The 23,804-nt window shown below is 39.0% G+C and overlaps 1 protein-coding gene and 1 long non-coding RNA gene across 2 annotated transcripts in view; one reads left to right on the top strand and one right to left on the bottom strand.

Moving 5' to 3' along the window:
- Positions 1–3,980, bottom strand: part of LOC116631594 — a 40,130-nt gene extending 36,150 nt beyond the window's left edge. Inside the window, exon 1 of the long non-coding RNA XR_004299217.1 lies at positions 3,698–3,980. This is a non-coding gene — a long non-coding RNA (uncharacterized LOC116631594). The remainder of the gene's footprint in view (positions 1–3,697) is intronic.
- Positions 3,981–5,228: 1,248 nt separating this feature from the next.
- PCDH20 (protocadherin 20) lies at positions 5,229–14,115 on the top strand. The gene is made up of 2 exons (XM_032402891.1): positions 5,229–6,108; positions 7,163–14,115. The coding sequence occupies exons 1-2, from the start codon at positions 5,977–5,979 to the stop codon at positions 9,884–9,886; spliced, it is 2,856 nt and encodes a 951-aa protein (XP_032258782.1). The 5' UTR covers positions 5,229–5,976; the 3' UTR covers positions 9,887–14,115.
- Positions 14,116–23,804: the final 9,689 nt, after the last annotated feature.

A 23,804-nucleotide genomic window follows, 5' to 3' on the forward strand; every position in this document is an offset into this window, starting at 1 on the left:
CTCCCTTCTTTCAAGTCTCCCAGGGTCCGATTCCAGGAAGTAAGGCATACATGTCATCAATAAACTGCCTTCAGTTAACTGTTCATTATTCAGCGACTGCTGATCCACTTTATGGATTTTCCACGCCTTTCATTTTGTCTCCTCCTCAATCCTACTACCTTTCTTTTGATGATTTCACTGCTCATTATCACCTCTACCAGAAGTGAGAAGAAAGAATGTGAAATTTAAATGAGTTGGAAATGACTTTTAAAATTTATTTTGAGGATCAGGAGCGAAAGTTGAAAATGTGAGCTAAAATTAGGCCTGGGGTTTTCTGATGACTTCGCCCAGCTATACTTATCCCTGTTAAAGTGAGGCTAATTAAGTTCTGAAACTAAAGAACTGTTCTACCCTACCTAACTGTTCTACCCTACTCTACCCTTCCTATTGGAATATGTGGGGAAAGAGGAGAAATGTAAGATCCATTTATTTACACACAGTTTTCTAAAACAAAGAGAACGTACTAGTTAGTATCGACTAAAGTCACATAAATTGCACAGTTGACTGTTAACTGTTTTAGAATACAAGTCTGTATTATAGTAAATTATCTTAATTGCGTCCTTTTGTACAAGTAGTTTAAATAGTATATTTATTTACTAAAGCAATTATACAGCTTTTTTAGCAAAAGAACCAATATGCTAATTTTCTATTAGCCTCACAATCTCTGAGTTGTGTAGGGAAAATGCAATGTAGGCTTATTTTTTTTTTTAAGTTTGATATACTTGAACAACAATTTATCTAAATTATCACACCCCACCCCCCACCTTTCCTTCAGTTTTGCTTCCAGGGGTTTTAGTTACCCACGGGCAACTGTGGTTTAGAAGCAGATGATCCTCCTTCTGACGTGTGATCGGAAGGCCAATAATAGCTTAACGCTAGTCACAGTGCCCGCGTTATTCCCTCACCTCATCTTATCATGTGGCCATTTTATCATCTCTTATCATCACAAGAAGGGTGAGTAAGATGTTTTGAGAGAGAAAGGCCACATTCACATAACTTTTATTACAGTATATTGTTAAAATTGCTCTACTTTACTGTTAGTGATTTTTCATCTTGTACTGTACCTCACTTATAAATTAAGCTTTATCACAGGTCTGTATGTATAGGAGAAACAGCATTCGGTACCATGTGGGCTTTCAGGCATCCCCTGGAGGTCTTGGAACGTCTGCCCTGCAAATAAGGGGGAGCCCCTGCAGTACTGTTTCTTAAATATATTTGTAAATTGGAAAAATAAAATAATATAAAGTAACTAACTGGCACTTATGGCAATGTTTAAGATCAAGGCTTTTGGAAGTCATAGATGATAAGAGAAAATAACTGCTCTTTTTCTAAGTTATCCTCTAAATTCAGAGCTGATCCCGAGGCCAAAGTCTGCTATTCCAAGAAATAGGAGTATTTTTAAGATTTGAATTAGTTATGCACCACTTCTCTTGCTCTCAACTAATATATAAAATGAGGGTTAACTAGGCAATCCATAAAATTACTTAGAACTTTTCAGGACTTTCAAGTACACACAATATATCTACACACATAATATATTCTAAGTCTGCAAGTCGTAAGAAGAGTGAAGCTGGCCAAACACAGAGGAGTTTGTGTTTCTGTATATATATCTGTTTAGAACATAGTAATTGACTAAAGAAGTTTTTACTTCAAAAAGTTATCATATAGCAAATCTAGGCCTCCAATGTTTTTCTTACTGTAGATGAGTGATAAACATTTGTTGGCTTGAAATACATTTAAATGTATATAGGCCCTAGATCCATCCATTCAGGTGAGAAGGGTGTACCAGAGTAGAAAGAACATGCACTTTGGAGGCCATGGATAGGGGCCACAGATACTGATAAGCATGTAACTTACAGCTGTAAAATTGAAATAATAATACCCTACATTATAAAACTGTTATGAAGAGTAAGCAAATACACATGTAAAGCACCCAGTAGCATGTTCAAAACATTACTGACATGCAATAAATGGTCGATTTTATTATTTTTCAAATATTGTACTGGTTTTATAAATGTGATCATTTCTCAGTCTTGATTGTTGGATCAGACAAAGAATGTGTGTGTGTGTGTGTGCATACACACATACATTCCATATATATATATATATATATATATATATATATATAATGTAATGTGTATACATATGTAATTTATATTTACAAAAGAATGTATTGTTAAAATATGTTATATATAAAAACATATTTAATTACATATTTATAATTATTTTACATTATACTATATATTATATTCCTATATTTTATAGGATTTACACTTACATATATATAATATATCCATCATAAATATACACACATACATCTAAGTCATCTAAAAGGATCGCTAATTTCATATATTAATAAGCAAAAATGGAATAATCTTAAAATAAGGTCATATTCTAAATTTATACTTATTTACAATCATCAATTAATTAAAACATTTATAGAACTATGATTCAAAATAGGTTTAAATATCTGTGTACATATTAATTATATGAAACTTGTGGATACCATACTGTTACTAAAATACTTCAAATGGCTCAATTATAAAAGTTACCTGGAAAACACAGCACTTCAAATATTTTTAAAGTTTTAGAGTATGTTTGATAAATGGACAAAGTTTGAAGATAGTATCCTGACATACATTTACAAGCATGCTCACACTTTATAAAGAGGTAAGACTACAAGGAGAGAAGTCTTGCAGTAAATGAAAATTATTACTAACCTTCAGTGAGATCATGCAATAAATAATTATCAAAGTCACCTGTGTATCATTATTCAGTGTCTGTTAATGACAGATATTAGGTAAGCCATTTAATGCATATAAGTCCATGTAGTATGTAGGGGTGTATTTATAGGAAATTTGAAACAGAGAGGTGTGATTACTTACCTAAAGTCACACAGTAACCTAGCAGCAACTCAGAGAATGGAATCCAAATTTCCTGGCTCTGCTCAGTGTACCATCTATTGTATAAAATTGTTTTCCTTGTCTAAAGAAAAAATAGGTTTGGGAGGTATATAATCTAACTATTCTTCCAGATCAATTTTTACAAAACACCTGGGAAGCAGGCCCAGAGCAATTGAGACATCTGAGAAGTTCGTAAGTATTATTTTCAAGGGAGGAATAGCACAGAAGCTCCCCAGATCATCTTTAGAAGAAATATGTGACGCCAGATGGTAGGTCACAGGGCTGGCATCATAAGGAACAGGAGTTTGGGAATGTTTTCACTGTACCCAGGATGAAGGTACAGGAGAAGAAAGAAGGGTATTGGCCTTTTTTTTTTTTTTCCTGAGGCCCAATTACAGTGTAACCCTGCATGAAACCTCTGCTTAGATCTTCAAAAAGGAAAGATAATAACAAGTAGCTCAGTTAACAGTCTGGATTGTGACATGAAGGTTTTACCTCAAATTGTGCCAGGGTCTTCCAGTTTTGATGACAAACTTCCATCCAGGGACTTTGCAATCACAGAGCAATGGGAGTTATTATTGTCATTCTAAACATTATCTCCAGAAGGTTTAACTTCTGTGTTTCAACTTCCATTATATTTCATATGGTCATGCTTTTTAGAAACACTCTAGAAAAGTTATTGCTAAACCTATGTATTATAGAATACACAGATTTAATTTCTTGCCTGCTTAATGAAGGGGAGGAGAAGCACTAACCTTTTCCATAGAGATCAGCTGGATGATATGGTCAGAAGAGCAAAACTCTGCTGGGATGTGGTATGGGGACACTGGAAAATAGTGCATCTATGCCAAAAGTATCCACGGCAAAGGAGAGAAAGAGCGAGCTTAGGAGTCCACGGAAAATTAAAGACAGTCAACAAAATAATTACAAAGAGGCAATGTCACTTCAACTGGATTGTCTTCATAAACGACAGCTCCTATGTAGTGTCATTGTAAACAAAGGACAAATTAAGGAAGGAGATTCCTATATTTTCACCAAACTGTAAGGTGAGTGATTTTAACCTATAGGAGAGGGCATGAACTGTAAGGGGGATATGCAGTCTATCACGGCTGCTGTCTGTAGAGATGTAAAATTAATTCAGGCTGTGGGTCCAGCCTGCATGTACTCTCACTGCCGATGTATGGCCTGCTTCTGGCCGTGTCCCCCAGACTTCCAGAAGATGTGGGTATTGAGCGCCGCGAAGACATAAACACATTTCTGAAGCAGCTTGGTACTGATTTTTGGAGTCAGCCATGTTTCAGCTAGAGGTCCCTCAGTAAATATTTACCAGTTATGGTAAAAGTTCATCTGGAGGGCAGAATTAGCAGCTGAAGAAGAGACCTATCCTACTTCCCTGACTGTGCTTTGTTTATCAGTTGCATAATGGCTTCACACCCACGTGTACACGTTCCTCTGTGTGTCCACCTCTTCACCAGCACTCCAGTTTCATTCTAAAGAGCCTGAAGGGGCTAATTTTATAAATCAGATCCATATCATATGCCAGATATGTATTACAGGGAATTTTGTTTGTGGACTCCATGTATGGTCCCATTTGTGCAATAAGCAACTGTTACACACACCAGATGTTTTGATGTAGTGTGTTGTCAATATTTAGGACTCCATGTCTCTAGAATTAGCAGAGATGGAGAGAAAATAAGGAGCAAAACAATTAGTTCAGCCAACCAATTTAGATTAGATTCTAGTTAGTATAAGGTAGAATAGGAAAATTAAAGTGGTTCCTATGGAAAGCACAGGATGTCAGATCTTTCTCTGACCCAAAAAGAAGATTTTTCTACTCTGGGCTCAGTCACTAAATATTGGGTGGGGAGGATTTTATGTTCAGGGCAGTGCAGAGGCTATCTGGAAACCCAGGGATGAAGAGAAATGTCTACTCAGGGAAATGCCAATGGTCTTTTCCATTATTTATATGGCACCCTGCAGATCAAAAAGTGTTTCACAGACTTAATTCACTGGAGTCTCTCACCAGCCCTGATTTTATAAAGGAAGAAACAGGTCACATGGCTCTGCAGTGTGAGAATCAGAGGAAATATCCAAGCATTTTTGCACCACACCCCTCGAGGATTCCTTTCTAAAGGGCCACTTTCCCAGTAAGCATTCCAAGGGAAAGAAAAAAGCAATAATTTGAAATGAAAAGTAACCAATTTTTGCCTCCCTTCGAGAAGTATGTTAAAATTGCCAGCGGGCAGAACTACTTGTGTTAGTTACCACACAATTGTTTCCACTTTCGGGGCTCTTTCCCTTCCTTGGCCAGAAGCCACAACCATCTCTAAAGCAAGACCACAAGGCAGACACCCAGAGACCCTTGCGCCTCCAACTAGCAAACTAGCAGAAGCTCTGCCACCACCAACAACGAAGATTCAAAATTAGAGCATGTCAAAACCCTCCCCAAATTCATCTATTTGCTTTTCCGGTTCAAACCACCTTAAAAAGAGTTTGAAATTCCTTCCCTCCTCACAGAAGCGCGGCTTTTCTTTCTCTGTGCACACAGGGCTGGATGCAAGTCTCTCCGAAGCACTGGTGGCAAAGCAAGCGTCTTGGGGATCGCTCCTGTGGCTGCTCTGTAGCGCCGACTTCTTCTCTCTATATATTCAGATATACATGCGGGCTTATTTATTTATTCTAATTCTCCCTCTCGCGCTCGCAACCCGTGGACTTGGGTTCTGAGCGGTGCGGCGAGGAGGGAAGCTGGTGGGCACGCACTCCGGTGCCCGACCGGGGGGCGCCTGGTCGCAGTCTTCAGAGGCAAGTCCCCCGTTCCGGCTCCTCCGGCGGGGTCGGGACTTAGCTGCGCCCGGGGAAGGAAACCATGACGGTGCCCTTCTGCCCCGCGCCTTTCTGCCCCCCTTTAGCTCCCGTCCTTAATTGACGAGCCAGTGACTATTGGCTGAAGTTCCCCAGCGATTTGCATGAACAGAGAGGGAGTGTCTTCCGCCGCCCTCCCGCCAGGAGCGCGCCGACTGCAGCCTCCCTGGGAATGCGCGGCCGAGGGAATGCGCGCAGCTCGCGGGCCCTAGCAGTGAGCTGGCGCCCGGCGACCTGGCTCCCGCGCCTGGATATGGGGCGTCTAAGTCGTCCCAGGAGCAGCACCAGCCACAGAAACCTGCCGGTAAGGGTTGGGGTCCGGGAGCCCTGCAGCCCCGACAAGTTGCTGTGCTGTGAGGCAGTTCCTACTCCTGATGGTTTTTCAAACCTTTTCCCTTAATCCAAACTTTATGGGAAGGTTGGGGGGAGGGAAAGGGAGTTTAGGATAAGGTGTCTCCATTTTAGCAAGGAATAGGCAAGTCCTTGGGTCGGGAGAGTAAGTTTCTGAAATAGAAATTGTAGGCAGATGAGGTGGGGGGGGCTCGATCCGCTTGAGATACTGGGGTGAGGAGATATCCTGCTGTCGGCACCTGCTAGGACTGGCCACTGTAATTGACAAATTGTTTTTTTGCGTAAGCATTTTCCGCGTTTACTTCTTTTTCCTTAGGGGAGGGGGATTAGGAAGGGCTTGATAGGAGGTGGAGATCCAGATTCTTTCGATTTGACACTAGATGAGAGCTAAAATGAAAATCACTTCTCTGACCTAAAGTGTTTATTTAATGGGGCGGGGGTGCTTCCAAAGGGAAAGTGTCACTATGTTTTCCATATTATTATTATTGATATTGTTGTTGGTGATGGTGTTCTCATAATAAGGGATGTGACACATTTCGCGTTCCGGAGACCTTAGTGGTAGAAACATTTCAATGGAAATAAATTGATGGATTGCCCATCATCGCTCAGTCCTCTCCTCTACCCACCTCCTCCCTCTCCATGACCTACCCCGGTGGTTTCCCTGCGGCGTTGCGCAGTCCCTGAGTTGAGTGCTCTCCACTCTGGCGTGTGTTTCCAGGGATGCTTTATGGCTTGGGATTCCGATTATTAACTGAATAAGGGTGTTGATGAGGAGCGGGGGAAAGGAGGGGGAAGGGTAGAAAGTGAACAGAAAAAATAAGTTTGGCGACAGTGTTGCAAAGATCTCTTCTTTGCAGCAAGTTTCCTCTTCATCCCTCTCTCACTAGAGGGTTTGCCTTTGGTAATGGGGACGGGGGTAAATATGACCTTGTGGCCCTGGTTTCTGACTCCAATCTCCGTGGTCCCGCGTGTGTGTAACGAGCCTTCTCCCCTCCCCCCACTTTCAGCATCTGTTTCTGTTTTTCCTCTTCGTGGGACCCTTCACCTGCCTCGCGAGTTACAGCCGGGCCACGGAGCTTCTGTACAGCCTGAACGAGGGACTGCCCGCGGGGGTGCTCATCGGCAGCCTGGCCGAGGACCTGAGGCTCGTGCCCCTCGCCGCCGGGAGGCAGGACCAGTTGTCGCAGCTGCCGGAGCGCCCCGTGGCGGAGCGGAACCCCCCTCTCTCCTTCAGCCTGGCCTCCCGGGGACTGAGTGGCCAGTACGTGACCCTGGACAACCGTTCCGGGGAGCTGCACACTTCTGCCCAGGAGATCGACCGGGAGGCCCTGTGTCTTGAAGGAGGTGGAGGAGCGTGGGGCGGCAGCATTTCCATCTCCTCCTCCCCTTCCTCTGACTCTTGTCTTTTGCTTTTGGATGTACTGGTCCTGCCTCAGGAATACTTTAGGTTTGTGAAGGTGAAAATCGCTATCCGGGACATCAATGACAATGCCCCGCAGTTCCCCGTTTCCCAAATCTCGGTTTGGGTCCCAGAAAATGCACCTATAAACACCCGGCTGGCCATAGAGCATCCTGCCATGGACCCAGATATAGGCACGAACGGGGTGCAGACCTACCGCTTACTGGACTACCATCGCATGTTCACCCTGGATGTGGAGGAGAATGAGAATGGGGAGCGCACTCCCTACCTAATTGTCATGGGACTGTTGGATAGGGAGACCCAGGACCAGTACGTGAGCATCATCATAGCGGAGGATGGCGGGTCTCCACCACTGTTGGGCAGCGCCACCCTCACCATCGGCATAACTGACATTAATGACAATTGCCCTCTCTTCACGGACTCACAGATCAATGTCACTGTGTTTGGGAATGCTACAGTGGGCACGCCGGTTGCAGCTGTCCAGGCCGTGGATAGAGACTTGGGAACCAATGCTCAGATCACTTACGCTTACAGCCAGAAAGTTCCACAGGCATCCAAGGATTTATTCCATCTGGACGAAACCACCGGAGTCATTAAACTTTTCAGTAAGATTGGGGGCAGTGTTCTGCAAACGCACAAGCTCACCATCCTTGCTAACGGGCCAGGCTGCATCCCTGCTGTGACCACGGCCCTGGTGACCATTATCAAAGTCATTTTCAGACCACCTGAAATTATTCCTCGTTATATAGCAAATGAGGTAGATGGTGTTGTTTACCTGAAAGAACTGGAGCCTATTAACACTCCGATTGCATTCTTCACCATAAGAGATCCAGAAGGTAAATACAAGGTGAACTGCTACCTGGACAGTGAAGGACCATTTAGGTTATCACCCTACAAACCGTACAATAATGAATATTTGCTGGAAACCACAAAACTGATGGACTATGAGCTACAGCAGTTCTATGAAATAGCTGTGGTGGCCTGGAACTCTGAGGGATTTCATGTCAAAAAAATTATTAAAGTGCAACTTTTAGATGACAATGACAATGCTCCTATTTTCCTGCAGCCCTTGCTGGAACTAACTATTGAAGAAAACAACGCACCCCATGCCTTTTTGACTAAGCTGTACGCAACGGATGCTGACAGTGAAGAGAGAGGCCAAGTTTCCTATTTCCTGGGACCTGATGCCCCCTCATATTTTTCCTTAGACAGTGTGACAGGAATTCTGACAGTTTCCACTCAGCTGGACCGAGAAGAGAAAGAAAAGTACAGGTACACAGTCAGAGCTGTTGACTCTGGGAAGCCGCCCAGAGAATCAGTAGCCACTGTGGTTCTCACCGTGCTGGATAAAAATGACAACAGCCCCAGGTTTATCAACAAGGACTTCAGCTTTTTTGTGCCAGAAAACTTTCCAGGATATGGTGAAATTGGGGTAATTAGTGTCACAGATGCCGATGCTGGACGAAATGGATGGGTTGCCCTCTCGGTGGTCAACCAGAGTGATATTTTTGTCATAGACACAGGAAAGGGCATGTTGAGAGCTAAAGTCTCTTTGGACAGAGAGCAGCAAAGCTCCTATACGTTGTGGGTCGAAGCTGTTGATGGGGGTGAGCCTGCCCTCTCTTCGACTGCAAAAATCACAATTCTCCTTCTAGATATCAATGACAACCCTCCTCTGGTTCTATTTCCTCAGTCCAACATGTCCTACCTGTTGGTACTGCCTTCTACTCTCCCCGGCTCCCCAGTTACAGAGGTCTATGCTGTTGACAAAGACACAGGCATGAACGCTGTCATAGCTTACAGCATCATAGGGAGAAGAGGTCCGAGGCCTGAGTCCTTTAGGATTGACCCTAAAACCGGCAACATTACTTTGGAAGAGGCATTGCTGCAGACAGACTATGGACTCCATCGTTTACTGGTGAAAGTGAGTGACCATGGTTATCCCGAACCTCTCCATTCCACGGTCATGGTGAACCTGTTTGTCAATGACACTGTCAGTAACGAGAGCTACATTGAGAGTCTTTTAAGAAAGGAACCAGAAATTAATATAGAGGAGAAAGAACCACAGATCTCAATAGAACCAACTCATAGGAAAGTCGAGGCTGTGTCCTGTGTGCCCACCCTAGTGGCTCTGTCTGTAATAAGCTTGGGTTCTATCACACTGGTAACAGGGATGGGCATATACATCTGTTTAAGGAGAAGGAAAAAGCATCACAGGGAAGACGAAAATTTGGAAGTACAAATTCCACTCAAAGGAAAAATTGACTTGCATATGAGAGAGAGGAAACCAATGGCTATTTCTAATATTTGATATTTCATCATGGAATAAGAGATGTTTTAGCTGACTTTGGGTAGTCTTCATCACCTTAAACAAGAGTGTGTAGATGACAGTTCCAATGAAGGACGACTAATTTATAACTTGTACTATATTGTAAGTAAGCTGTTTACAGGTTTTTAAATTCAAAATCAGAGGTTATAAAATGTGTACAGCATTTTCTAATGAAAGTGAGTGCTAACAGCTATACAACTGTTATTAAAAAAAAAAAAAAAAGCTTGGACATGATTTGCAGCTTTCAAAGAACCTGGGAATAAGGTAAGAAAATGGTACATTGCATTTTTTTTTTTTTTGTCTAAAAAGTCCTTTAACCACAAGAGGGCATCAGCTGCTCCTTTGCAGGGAACTGTTTTGAGGTATTGTACAGGACAGTTGTACAGGAAATTAATGAAAGAGTATATTTTAAATATATTGTTTTTAACATTTAAGAGATATGAAATTGAAATAAACTGAATTTCACCGCACTTCAGTGTATGATAAGAAAGAAAAGAAATGCATTTGTAAACAGAATGTTTATTACCTCACAAGTACATCATGTATAGTTTGAAAGAGAAGGCGTTACAAAGAAGCGCAATTTGTTTTTAGCAAGGGTGAAAACGTGGCCATGTGTTAAAGAGTTGACCTGCTGAAGAGTATTTTGCTTTCTGTGTACTCAGATTGCTCTCTGTTCCCTGTGCCACTGCGCTTGCTAGTATTACAGGGGAAATGTGTATATTCTCCCTTACAGACATTGTAACTGGAAATTGTGTCCAACGAAAACAGCCAGGAGCAGAGACCTGTTTCAATCCTTAGTTGCTTCGTAGGCGTTCACAACATTTTGGTGCTTTGACAACTCGTCAGTAGTATTTCACACTTGGGTTATATATTAGGTTTCTATGTGCTTGAACTCATTTATCACATGAGAAAATAAAAATCATATTAAAACGGAATTATTCTAGAAGCTAGTGTACACTACCGGTCGCTTTAGTTGGGCCCTTTATATAAAAGTTATACTTATCTTTTTGTTGTTGTTTGGGTTTGTTGGCTACCATTTCTGGCTTCCTTTCTTTGGCTTTGGACTAGGTCCAAGAGTTTATTTGTAAGCCCAGCAGCAGATTTCTTCGATAACTTAGCTTTTACTGAATCCTTTGCCATGAAGCAAGCTGGTTCCTTAGTGATTGATCTCTTTCACTTCATTGTGTTGAGCTGGGAATTTTATTTCATATGAGAGCTATAGCAAAATATCTGTGTAAACAAGGAATGTGTTAGCTTAAGCCGGATCATTCTACTTTTTTGGCCTCATGTGTCTGTACTATACCAAACGTGTTTATATGTCTGCAAATTAAAGGTATATATTTTCATAACTTCTTTCTCATTTTTACCATTTATATTTGAACATGGGCTTGGTCTTTCACTGAAGTGCCTGTTATTGGCATTTGTTTGCTTTTAAAGGTAAATGTGGGTAAAGTGTAAATATTCTGTTTGCTAAAGTTTATATTAAACTAATTCATTACTCAATTAAACATTGGGTAAATCATTGAATATGTGTGTAAATAGGGACACATACATATGATAGAGAGTATGCCTAATTGTTTGACAGGCATTCATATGAAAATTTATACCCATGCATGTGCACATGCATATTAATTTTTGGCTTAGTATCAACTATAAACATTCATTTTACTACATATTTCTGACAAATCCCTTGTTAGCTGTGTTACAATAGCTTTCAATACATTTTAAAAATACATTGCAAAAAAAAATTGAATGCAAACACCCAGGACCTTTTGAATTTGTATTAACTCATTTTTCTTGTTTTCTTCGGTCTGACAATTTGAATAAATAAAATAAGTGTAGGAGGCAGTACTGTTTGTTACAAAAAGGAAATATATTTTTATTGGAGATTCCTTTTGTATGAGAGGCACCTGAGCTTAGAAACTAAGATCATTTAACCCCCAAAACTTTTCATTCATAATTGATGTATAGCAATGGAGGAAACCATCCTCTACCAATCATTTTCATATCTTCTTTCCCTTTTTTAAAGGAAGGAACTACATATGAAATAAGTAGCACCATTAATTTAAAAAAAATCCTCCTAAGTGCAGTGATTTCACCATAAGTAACAAAACATTCTATTTATTTCTAAATTTGAAGAAAGTTCATGTGTTTGGGGGTATAGGCTTTGTCTCTAGCACGAGAAATGCCTATAACATTAATAAAAAGACGTATTTCTGAATAACTTCTTGTGCCAGGATTTCCTTTACAAAAACATCTCATTCACATTAAAAGCATTTATAACAAGGAAAGTTAAAGTAAATTAAGCTCAAAGATAAAAGCCCCTTTTTACTAACACCTTGTGCTAGAACAGTTGCCAAAATGTATGCTAATCATGTCAATGTTGTTAGTTGAGCTGGCACAAAAATAAATGTTCCATTCATTAAAAACCCTAATATCCATTTAACAGTTTGAGAACCAGTGAATCCTCTTTGCCCAATTTAATGAAGAAGAGATTGCTCTGATCTTTGCACTGCCAAAGCCATTCTTATATTACAGAGAAAATTGTTCATTAATTTGGATTGGGAAATTTAAAAGCAACATAGCCATTTCAGCTATGGGGAAAAAACAATTTGTTAGTTGAGTCTTCAGAGTAGATTCCCTGACCCTATTAAAAAGAAAAAAGTTGTCTTGGCAGTTATGCTTCTATCAATGGTGGTTAAAAAGGAAAAAAAAAAATAGATCCTTCTTTTAAAACAGTTTTAGTGGTACGAGTGTAATGAAAATAATAGCCAAATCCTTTGTGTTTTGGGTGTTCTGCATGTGTTTTATGAAAACAACGGGCATAATCTTGCTATAAAAAACATCACTGAAGCTAATATTAGGGATGGTATGAAGTTGACTTGATTCCAGTAGGTCACCTCATAGTGATTCCAATTTGTGCTCCCAGAAAATGTCTCAGTTAACAACTGTAAAAGGAGGAACTATGCAATCCTCTCCTGAGTCAAAGGAGACTCAGGTTCCAATCTCGTTGGAGAAGTGAAGATTCTGTGGGGTCCTGATCTTTGATAGACATGGAGGATGTAAGGAAAGACAGTACTGAACATAGGGTGCTTTTCAACTCAACATTGGGCAGTCTCAACTCACAGAGGCCAGAGACATAGATATCTGAGCATTTTCTTCCAAGTTAGATTTTCTCACTTCAAGAAAGCAGTCAATTGCTGCAAAATACCATTTTGCTGACTTGTGCAATCTCTGCCTAGCTATGTGCCTTCACAGTGTGAATTATAAATAAATCTTTATTAAAAGGTAGAGAAATGACAGTCATGCAAATAGACTTGAAGCAGGAAAAAAAAATTTAAAAATTGGTAATTTCTCAGAGAAAAGACCTCCTGTAATGTCTTTCCTAGTTGTCTCTACATCTGATAAGAAAAGATCATATGTATTTTTTGGATCGATATATGCATACATGCATATAGTCTATAATAATTTTCTAAATGTCAGTCATTGTACAGAATTGTTTTTAAAATGATAGCATTTTTTTTTTCTCTGATAAACCCCTAAATTGGGAATGCATTCCTTTATGGGTATAGAACAAAATTGGATGAAATTTAAGCCTTAACCCACTAATGTCAAGAAGTAAGAATACTGGGATGATTAAAAAAAAAAAAAATCAGTCATTCATTCCATTCATATTTATTTTAGTACTCTTAATTACCAGGGATTTAACTGAGAACAAGACAGAATCTTTGATCCTCAATGACTTTAGATTATGGTGCAGAAGGCCAATAAGAAAACCCATCAATCTCAAAACATTGTGTGGGATAAATGCCTACTCCCAGGATGTCAAGTGAACAGGACTTAACCCAATTTTAGAAAGTATTGGAGAAAGCTTCCCAAAGAGGCCAATTTCTAATTTGGGCCCTCTCAAAGGAGGTGATGTCTAATTGAAAAATTTAGCCAGGGGAAGTTGGCAGAGGAGAGAGAAGGGCATTCAAGGAAGAGGGAATAATGTACAAGCACACAGGCCAAAGTGAGCATGTCATGATTGAAGAATCATAATATTTGTGGCTGAAGGGATGAAGAGAATGAATAACGAGCTTGGAGCTGTAGGTGTACTGCAAATAATGAAGGGGCTCATTGTCATACTTGGAGGTGGCAATTTTATCCCAGAGAATTTGTGTTTTAAAAAGATCATTTTGGGAGTACCTGGGTGGCTCAGTTGTTTAGCGTCTGCCTTCGGCTCAGGTCATGATCCCAGGGTCCTGGGATCGAGCACCGCATCAGGCTCCCTGCTCCACGGGAAGCCTGCTTCTCCCTCTCCCACTCCCCCTGCTTGTGTTCCCTCTCTCACTATGTCTCTCTCTGTCAAATAAATAAATAAAATCTTTAAAAAAAAAAAAAAGATTTTGGCCATGTATGAAGCTTCTGTTGAAGAAGATTCTAGAGCCTCACGACAAGGTAATAGTGGTAATTCAAGGGAAAAGTTGGGCCGTAAACCAGGGAATATGAATGAGATATATTACAGTATGGAATACAGCAGGTAAATAATTTATAGCTGATAAAGCTATACACTAAAGCTATAAACTTATGATATCATTAGAAATTAAAAATCCACATGTGAGAGACCAGAAAATTCACAATTTTCATAATTGGCTTTCAAGCCTATTTTACAAATTTGAAAAGGATAGGGAACTCATTTACTAAACATTAAATGAGCAATGAAAACACTGGAGCCATAACCCCCTTTCTAATGTTGGGTTTTATGACACAGATGGAATTATAAACTAATTTACCCAGTTTATTTCATATTTATGACTGTCAATTCTATTCAATTTAACAAACATTACTGTGTGCCCATGTGGTAGCTATTCCAACATGAAGTTGCCCTCATGAAGAACATTTTATCCATTTGCAATATTTTGCTTGTTAGTTGCACTAAACATCTCCACAGGGAGAAGAGTCATACTAAAAATTTAAGAAAAAGGGCAACAAAATGTCAAATGGACAATATAAGATGCAAATACAATTTCAAGTGTTGTGTGCATATCAAGAAACTGATATGTCTGTTGCAGGCAATTCTGAACAAGATCCAGGAACTAGGGGCAGGTGCAATGGGTAGTTATAGTCAAGAAGTACATAGGTCTTGAGGTTTAACATCACTTTTGGATGAAAGAAGTCATTTAACATATCTTATGCCTCAGTTTATCTTGTGTAAATGAATAATTTACTAGTATCTAGCCCTCACTGGTGGAAGCTTCAAACCCAGGCTAAATAAACATATAACAGATGTAAAAACAGTATTGTATGCAGTCCTCGCTTCAAGAAAAGTCATTTGTCCTCTCTTCCAAAAAATTGCCCTTCTTAAGACTCATCTGCATGGAAATGATGAACTTGCTCTATCTCCTCATGAAATTTTGAAAATCAAATAAATTAATTCATGCAAAATATTTCACACAAAGGAAGTGTTCTACAAGAAGTAGCTATTAGTATTGCTTTTGGAATTAGTGTGCCATGAAATTGTCTTAGTAGTTTTTTTGTTCATTCTTCCATCAAATTCATTAAATCAACATCTTTATTACACAACAAAAATCCATAAAATTAATACTGTTTTAGATTGAAGGCCCATATGCTCAAAGCAATCTACTTATCCATTTCTTAAGCCCTTTGACTTTTTCCCCCCTTTCTTCTTACAGTTAATTCGTATGTCCTTTTTCATTTGGAAATCTCATGAGGGCCAGGACTTTGATTTAAAGTGTCAGACCACGGAACTTTAGAGATAATGTAGTCCAACCCTCTCATTTTTCAGATAGAATAAAGATAGAACAGCTAGAAAAAAACTGACAATTTAGGAGATTAGAAGAAAAAACAGGAATCATGAATGAAAAAAATATTCAAAAATCCTACTAAAAATCCAACTTTTCCTTCAAATATTTCCCTTAAAACATATACTTTAATTTTACCTTCATCAGAAAGTTAACCAAAGAGTTATAAAGACAATAGCAAAAATTAAAATTAAAAAAAAAAAAACCTCTGAGATGAAATCTCAGCTAAAAATGAGGTAATCAAAACTATTCATTTGAATTACTGAGTTTCATTTATCTTCCCTGCATGCACTGGAAGAAAAAATAGACACAATTTTAAAGATAAAGTTACTCCTCATAAAGAGAAAAATATAGAAAATTATATAATTATGTATTTTTTATTTTTATAATTTTTTAAAGATTTTATTTATTTGAGAGAGAGAGAGAGTGAGAGAGAGAGAGAGAGCATGAGTGGGGGGGCAAAGGGAGAAGCAGGCGCCCCGCTGAGCAGGGAGTCTGATGCTGGGTTCAGATCCCAGAACCCTGGGATCATGAAGTGAGCTGAAGGCAGACACTTAACAGACTGAGCCACCCAGGTGCCCCTACAATTATGTATTTGACAAATATAATAACTGTAAGAAAATAGTAAGAAAACATAAAACTTTAAGAGATTAGAGAATAGGGGAGAATAATCAAGGACCATTTTATGAACCCTACACAAATATAGAAGGAATAACCTTGATTTAAAATATGGGAATGAATATTTACTTATGCAAAATTCATGTATATATTATAGAAAATCCAAGTGTGGATACAGGGATATGACTGATCTGGAAATGAATTGGGGCACCTGGGTGACTCAGTTGATTAAGCATCAGACTCTTGATTTTGGCTCAGGTCATGATCTCAGGGATATGAGATCAAGCCCCACATTGGGCTGTGCACTGGGCATGGAGCCTGCTTGGAATTCTCTCTCTCCTTTTCCCTCTGCCCTTCCTCTCCCCTGCCCCCTGCTCACTCTCTCTAAAAAAGAAAAAGAAAAAAAAGTAAGAAAATGAAGATGACCAGGCTTACATATATAGTAAGGTAAATGAAGGTAAACCCAGAATGACTGAATATTAGAAACTCACTAAATCACAAACTTTACAACCGCAAAGGAACTTTGGATTATTGTCCTTCTCCTTATAGATTTGGGTACAATATCCTGAATCTTCAACAAAGATAAAAACTATTATCATTAACTATTTATTTACTAAACACATTTACTAAACATATTAGCGAATGCTTATTACAAGCAAAACATTGTGCTAGGCACAAGGGTAAGTCTTCTTCCACCCTCAAAAAGATTACTCCCCAGTTTGGGAAAAACTAATGTAAACCACACAAATATAGAAGTGAACATGTTGCTTCTCCCATCTACTCATCCCCTGTGCCTCTTACCTGTGTACCTCTACCAGAGAGACAAAGATAATGATAGCAGGTCAGAGTGCTTCCCAGAGATATGCAGTATATCTATAGCTATTAAGGAGAATATCAAAATTATTGGAGGAATATCATCTTTGCAGTGTATATGAATTAATAAATAGAAATTGTTTTCTGTGGGTAGAATGGGCAAATTTAAAGACTTTTATATATTTCTTTTACTCATTTTGAAAATCGGAATTCCTTATAACTCTCAAAGGAAATTTTCACTTAAAAAATTAAAGAAATAAATGAGATAGGCACTGTAAACCAGTTACTCCCTTCAGAAAGATCATAAATTTTAGGTTTCAGAATAATTAAAATGTAACTATGATATTCCACTGACTCTCCATATGTACAAGCAACCTGCCACGATGTTTCACAAATATCACTGATTTCTATTTTGTAAATATATTTTAAATCATTTCAAATTCATAATTTTGTGTTAATAAGCTTTCTTAAGGTGCTTTCTTGGCAATGTGAAGTTTTGATTTAATGGGAGTGTAAAATGTACTTTGGGAATTGTTATGTAAATCTTTCAAATAATACTATGTAACAGTATTTTTCAAAGTTATGAGATCTGGTGAAATGTATGATGAGAGGACATTTAAATGTTAATATATAAAAATTATTGCACATACATTCTGAATTCTCCATTTTATTAATGAAGAAAAAATACTCCAGAGAAGGTAACTCTAGAAAATTCATGGGAAAAAACATTGTATTTTTAAAGATGGGCAGAGGAAGAAAAATTTAAGTGAATAATAATTTTAAAATTCTAAAAAAAATTAAATTACTCAAAAGTTTTTTTCTTTTGAAAAGCATCACCCACCCTCCTCCTCACCACACGCCACCCGCCTTATTAACTTGGGAAACCAGTTTCCTTCATGTTTTTTTAGTTAAATTATAAGATCCTAAACGTTTTCAGAGTCCAAATGAATGTGGGCAATGCTAACCATAAAACAGTTGCTAAAAAACACTATTGCTTTGAGACAGCTTTCAATTTATGATCCTTTCATTTTTTGACAGTAAAAAACTCCATTTTATTTACAGAATTTTTGTAAATAGCAGTTAACATTCACTGCAAGGAGAGGAATTTCAATAACAGGTATTTCGCTTATCTTTAAAATATTTACAGTGAATCATCTAAGCATTCAAATTTAGCAAAGCCAATGATCCTGCCTATGTCTGATTTCTCCATCTAGTCCACAAAAGACTTTTTATCCTACAAAAAGCACTACAGAACATACCATTTTCCCCATCTCATTTACGAGTGTGGTTAGCAATTTAAAGTACAGATTTCTGGGAAGAATAACTGAGTATAAGTTGCCTTGTAAGATTCTTTGAAATAAAAGATTTAATACAACTCAAGTGGATCAAATTAATTTCTTTTTTGTGCTTTATGCCTGACTCAGGACACACAGTTTGAAGTGCCATGTCATACCAACATTCTCAATCAAACCGTTAGGTGGGGATTGTCAATTAGCCCAACTGGAGATAATTTCTAAAAGACCTTGGTGGTGAAGGTACATATTGGAAAAGACAGGTAAAATATCTACGAAAACTTATAAAATATCTGTCTCATTGAACCAGGAGGAATCTTCAGACATCAATGTTTTCTTCCCCTTTGAGCTTCCTCGATCGTAATCAACCATTCTGTCGGTGTTTCATAAGGGAAGCTCACTATTCTCAGAATTCCTCTATTAGCCTATCTGTAAGGAGAATAGTACCCCCAAAGGTACCATGCCTTCGTGCAAGGAATCTATGGATATGTTATGTAACACGGTAAAAGGGGGCTTGCAAATGTATTTGACATTATGGACCTTAAAACAGGGAGATAGCCAGACCTAAGGAAATAGAAAGATTCCTAAGTCACAGTCAACAAGAAAACAGGGAGGGCTTCAGTCCTATAACCATATGAAACTGAATTCACAAACAACCTGAATGAGCTTGGAAGTGGATTCATCCACAGAGCTTCCAGAAAGCCATATAACCCTGCTGACACCTTGATTTCTGCATTGCAAAGCACCAAGCAGAGGACTGATTGAGCCACTCTGTACTCAGACTTCTGACTAGAGGAATGGGAGTTAATAAATGGATGTTACTCTGAGCTGATAATTTTGTGGTAATTTGTTAAAGCAGTAATAGAAACTACTACAGTCTCCTGAAAAATACATGACAGATCCATTAAAGGCAGAGTTTAGTTGACTGATTATAACAAAATCTGGTTTTACTTTTGGGAACTTTTACAATAGATGTTTAAATTTTCCTTTACAAGAGTATTGAGTACATACCTAATTATACTTTCCTAAGTAAAGAAAAAAAAAAAAAAACAAATCTTAGAATAATCAGTATAAATATACATGGAAAATAAAATCATGTATTGCAAACCTATTGTGTTCCAGTCAGCAAAACCCTGCCAGTTAGACTCTATGTTTATTTTACTTTTACTAAGTCACAGAAATAAACAGAAAACCAGAGGTGTTTTTATTTCCACAAAGGATTTTCTCAGTTGAACAGAGCTGGAATGAACAGTGCTGAATTGTTGAATTCATCTCAGACCCAGTTTGGGATGAGATGAACTGAATGGCTGATATTTGTAATTGAGATATACTGTGGGTGGATGTGTGATGATTGCATATGTAAAAGGTTGCTCTGATTTAAAAAAAGATGCATGTTAAAATGTATCTTTCTTTTGTTATTGCAGACAAAAGAGCCTTTCTAATGGATGAGTCTCTCTAATCAATGGATCATTTGAAGTGACTTGTCATCTTTAATTCTTTGAAAACAAGCGCTTTGGGAGTTTATTTAAAAAAAATCACATTCTTATTCTACTTTTCTACCAACTTCACTTCCTATTCAAAAGCTGCTTAACTCTATACAATAAATTCACAGTAGAAGATGTAGTTCATTAGAATCATTGATTTAGTGTGCACTGACTTTTATTGGGCATTTATTATTGGCATAACCAATACATAATAGTCCAATAGGATTATATTATAGAATACATTTTGTACTGGTAGAATGATATCATTTTGCAAGTGCAGTCAAATATTTTGGATTCCTATCAGGACTCCTGTGACTGAAAAGTTAAAATGCAAAGTCACATTATTCCTCATTTGGCAAAATGACAGGTCCCTTTCTTAAATGTATACATTTCTCTTTCATTTTGTATGTCAGCCATTTTTGATGATTGTAGGGTTTTTGTTCTAAACTCTAATCTAAGAAAAAAATTGGAGACACCTGTTCAAGTGCGTTTGAAATTCAAACATTAAAATTTTTAAAAATAAAAACGTATTCCAAGAATAGAATTTTCACATAGTTAAGAAAAAAAGAATTGGGGTGGAGAGACAAGGGATCTTATGTGATCAGTTAGAACACATTTTTGTAAGAAACTGGGGTGATCACTCACAGGGCTAAATAGCTCATTTCTAAAAGTTGCCTGATTCTAAGTTATACTTCCACAAAAGGAACAGGTCTTTCCTACCATCCTCTGTCTAACCACCCACTAGGTTGTGGAACAATTTGTAGTCGGCTTATTCACTTATGAAACACATTTAGAACAGGCAGAAGCTCCAGAGCTGGAGTTCCACATGTAGATGAAAAGCCTGGCCTTTTCTTCTCTTCTGGAGGCTTGGCCATTGGGTAAACATGAGCCACATGTCCTGATGATGGTATTTCCCGCAGACCCTGAAGGAGATCAGCACCTGCAGATGTAGGTCCCAGCAGTTCCTGCTCAGGCTTGGGTTGGGAAGGGGAGGTTTTCAAACTTAGAAAACCTATGATGTTGCCATCTCTTCCCTGAAAGCTTTTTACACGGCCCTTTCACCGAACACTGACATGACCCCACTGTCCTGAATGGGGTTTGACATAACCACTGCCCAGGAAAGGGCTAGTGGCTAGCTCCAGAGCTCTTCCAGCCCTGCTAAGGTGAGATGTGTTGGTGAGAACCTTGCCACTCCATGTGTGCAGCATAGATCAGCAGTAGCAACAGCTGGTTGCTCCTGGGACATGAAGAACCTAGGCCTGCCCGGGATCTATTACACCAGAATCTGTATTTAATAAGATCCCCAGTTGATTTGCATGTACATTAAAGGTTGATAAAGATGTGTTTGGATCATTGGCTCTCGAGCTTGTCTGCATGCTGAAATAATGCAGGGAGTTAAACAAATAAACAAAAATTACAACCTGATACCTAGGTCCCACCCACCAACTTTCTGATTGAATGGGTTTGGGGTGTAGGATGGGAATCAAGATTTTTTAAAAAGCTCTCCAGGTGACCTGAAGTGAAACAAAGTTTGAGAATCACCAGGTGTGAGTCCCATTATTCCTGTAATTTGCCGTTTTTACTTGATACTCTACTATTCAGCCAATTTGGGATTTATTTCATCACTGGCATTCTCTCCAAACCTGCTATTAAAAAAGACGCATTTTCCGGGCACCTGGGTGGCTCAGTTGGTTAAGCGACTGCCTTCGGCTCAGGTCATGATCCTGGAGTCCCGGGATCGAGTCCCACATCGGGCTCCCTGCTCAGCAGGGAGTCTACTTCTCCCTCTGACCCTCCACCCTCTCATGCTGTCTCTCATTCTCTCTCACACAAATAAATAAAAATCTTTAAAAAAAAAAAAAAAAAGACACATTTTCCAACACTCCCTAAAGACTGAACCTATAAATTAGCATGAATCAGGTCTTTTTTTTGTCATCAGAATGTCATCGTCATCATCATCAAAAGCAGGCAAAGTAGCTAGAATGCTAACTAGTATGTCTGTTCATACCTTCTGGAAAGTTTGCTCTAGGACAGTTACTGGAATATAAGCCTGAGGTGCACAGCAACTTTGTTGTAGTTCTAGAACCTAAATAATGTCTTTTACCCAGAAGAGACTTATGCAAATATTTGTGGAATGAATGAAAGCAAGAATGGCAGGTGCTCCTTACACATAAATTGGAATAATTATGCACTTCAGAAGAAAACTATCATATCTTGACTTTAAAAGGCAATTTAGAGCTAAGCCTGGAAGTGCCATTCGAAGGAGGGTCTGCCCCATCATTGTACAGACCTTATGTTCTGGCTCATGCAAAAGTGAGGGAGTGGGTAACAGAAGTATCATGTATGGCCACTGGGGCAAAAAAATGTAATTATTCAGAAGGCTGTCTTTTCCAGGATCTGGAAACCCTATTTCAACTACCAATAGGAGAGGTATTCAGTAGGGAAGAAGAATAGGAGAAAAATATGGAACATCTATTTTAGGCATGAAAATCTGAGGGAGACAAAAACAGAATTACTATCAATTTTAATTGTTAGGAATGAAAGAAGTGCTGAACAAGCTCACTATTCATCCTCTCATTTTATATGACTGGGAAGAAATAGGAAAATACTGTCTAGCTCCAGAAAGTAAATAAGGACCGGCAACATTTAACAAGGTAAAAAAAAAAAAAAAAATAGGCATTTACTAATCCTGGATCTTCCAACTACCAGTATTAAAACCTTAAGGACATTTCATAAGTATCTACGAGCCCCATGTTCCCCAAGTGTACCCCACCTTATTTAAAGTATGACGCATCAAGGGCATAGAAATTTCCAAGGCCAATTTTTATATCCTCAGGGCCTAGCACTAAATATTTGGTGAAATGGACAAATAACTTAAAAAGGTGGTGGGATGGGCACCTGGGTGGCTCAGTCGTTAAGCGTCTGCCTTCGGCTCAGGTCATGATCCCAGGGTCCTGGGATCGAGCCCCACATCGGGCTCCCTGCTCAGCGAGGAGCCTGCTTCTCCCTCTCCCACTCCCCCTGCTTGTGTTCCCTCTCTCGCTGTGTCTCTCTCTGTCAAATAAATAAATAAAATCTTAAAAAAAAAAGGTGGTAGGTTTTATTCTGAGTTTCAGTTGCTTTGAATGGGGGATGGGAGGGAAACCCATGAAGACGTGAAAATTGATTCAAAATTAATTTACTAAAAACTCTCATTAAGCATCTAGGATGTGGCATGTACAGACATACTTTCCGAATGTGCTATCAGAACTCTTCTTTGGAGCTCAGAGTTTAGTTAAGGACACTGAAAATAAAACTACAATTTAATGTGATAAATATCTTAATAGGGGATGCATAAAGCCAGGAGAATCAATTGAAGCATTTGGCCTACAGTATTTTGTATGCAGCTGGTTTCAGTTTCAAAATTATTAATAATCTCAAGGCTGAGTACATTTCAGCGAGAGTCCACGTACATTGTTACAGCAGAACGAGCAGGGAAGGCAAGCTGAAAGATTTGGGGGGTTTGGCTATAGAGGCATCATCTGCTCCTTAGTTTACAAGACTTTTCTTTCTTTTTCCAGCCTCCTGCTTCCTAATTACATCCAAATGGTTCTCTCATTTGTTTTCCTGGCCCTGCCATTTGAGACATGGTGCCAGTAATATATGCCATCTTCATTTGGCTCCTTTCTCTCTGATCTGCACTGCTAACCTATTGTTTTTGTAAAAATGTTGGATTTGTCAATTCCTTCTTACACCTGTCATACTGCTTGAGGTAGATATACTGACATATTTATGATTAAAAATTAAGTCACCAGGGGCGCCTGGGTGGCTCAGTCGGTTAAGCGTCTGCCTTCAGCTCAGGTCATGATCCCAGGGTCCTGGGATCAAGCCCCGCATCGGGCCCCCTGCT

The sequence above is a fragment of the Phoca vitulina genome, unplaced genomic scaffold, assembly GCF_004348235.1.
Source record: "Phoca vitulina isolate PV1807 unplaced genomic scaffold, GSC_HSeal_1.0 scaffold5, whole genome shotgun sequence".
Classification (NCBI taxonomy): domain Eukaryota; kingdom Metazoa; phylum Chordata; class Mammalia; order Carnivora; family Phocidae; genus Phoca; species Phoca vitulina.

Bases quoted from the DNA above. Each gene is read 5' to 3' on its own strand.
- PCDH20 (XM_032402891.1), top strand. From the start codon at position 5,977: ATGCGCGGCCGAGGGAATGCGCGCAGCTCGCGGGCCCTAGCAGTGAGC. The intron at 6,109-7,162 runs GTAAGGGTTGGG...CCCCACTTTCAG, and splicing joins CCAGCCACAGAAACCTGCCG to CATCTGTTTCTGTTTTTCCT.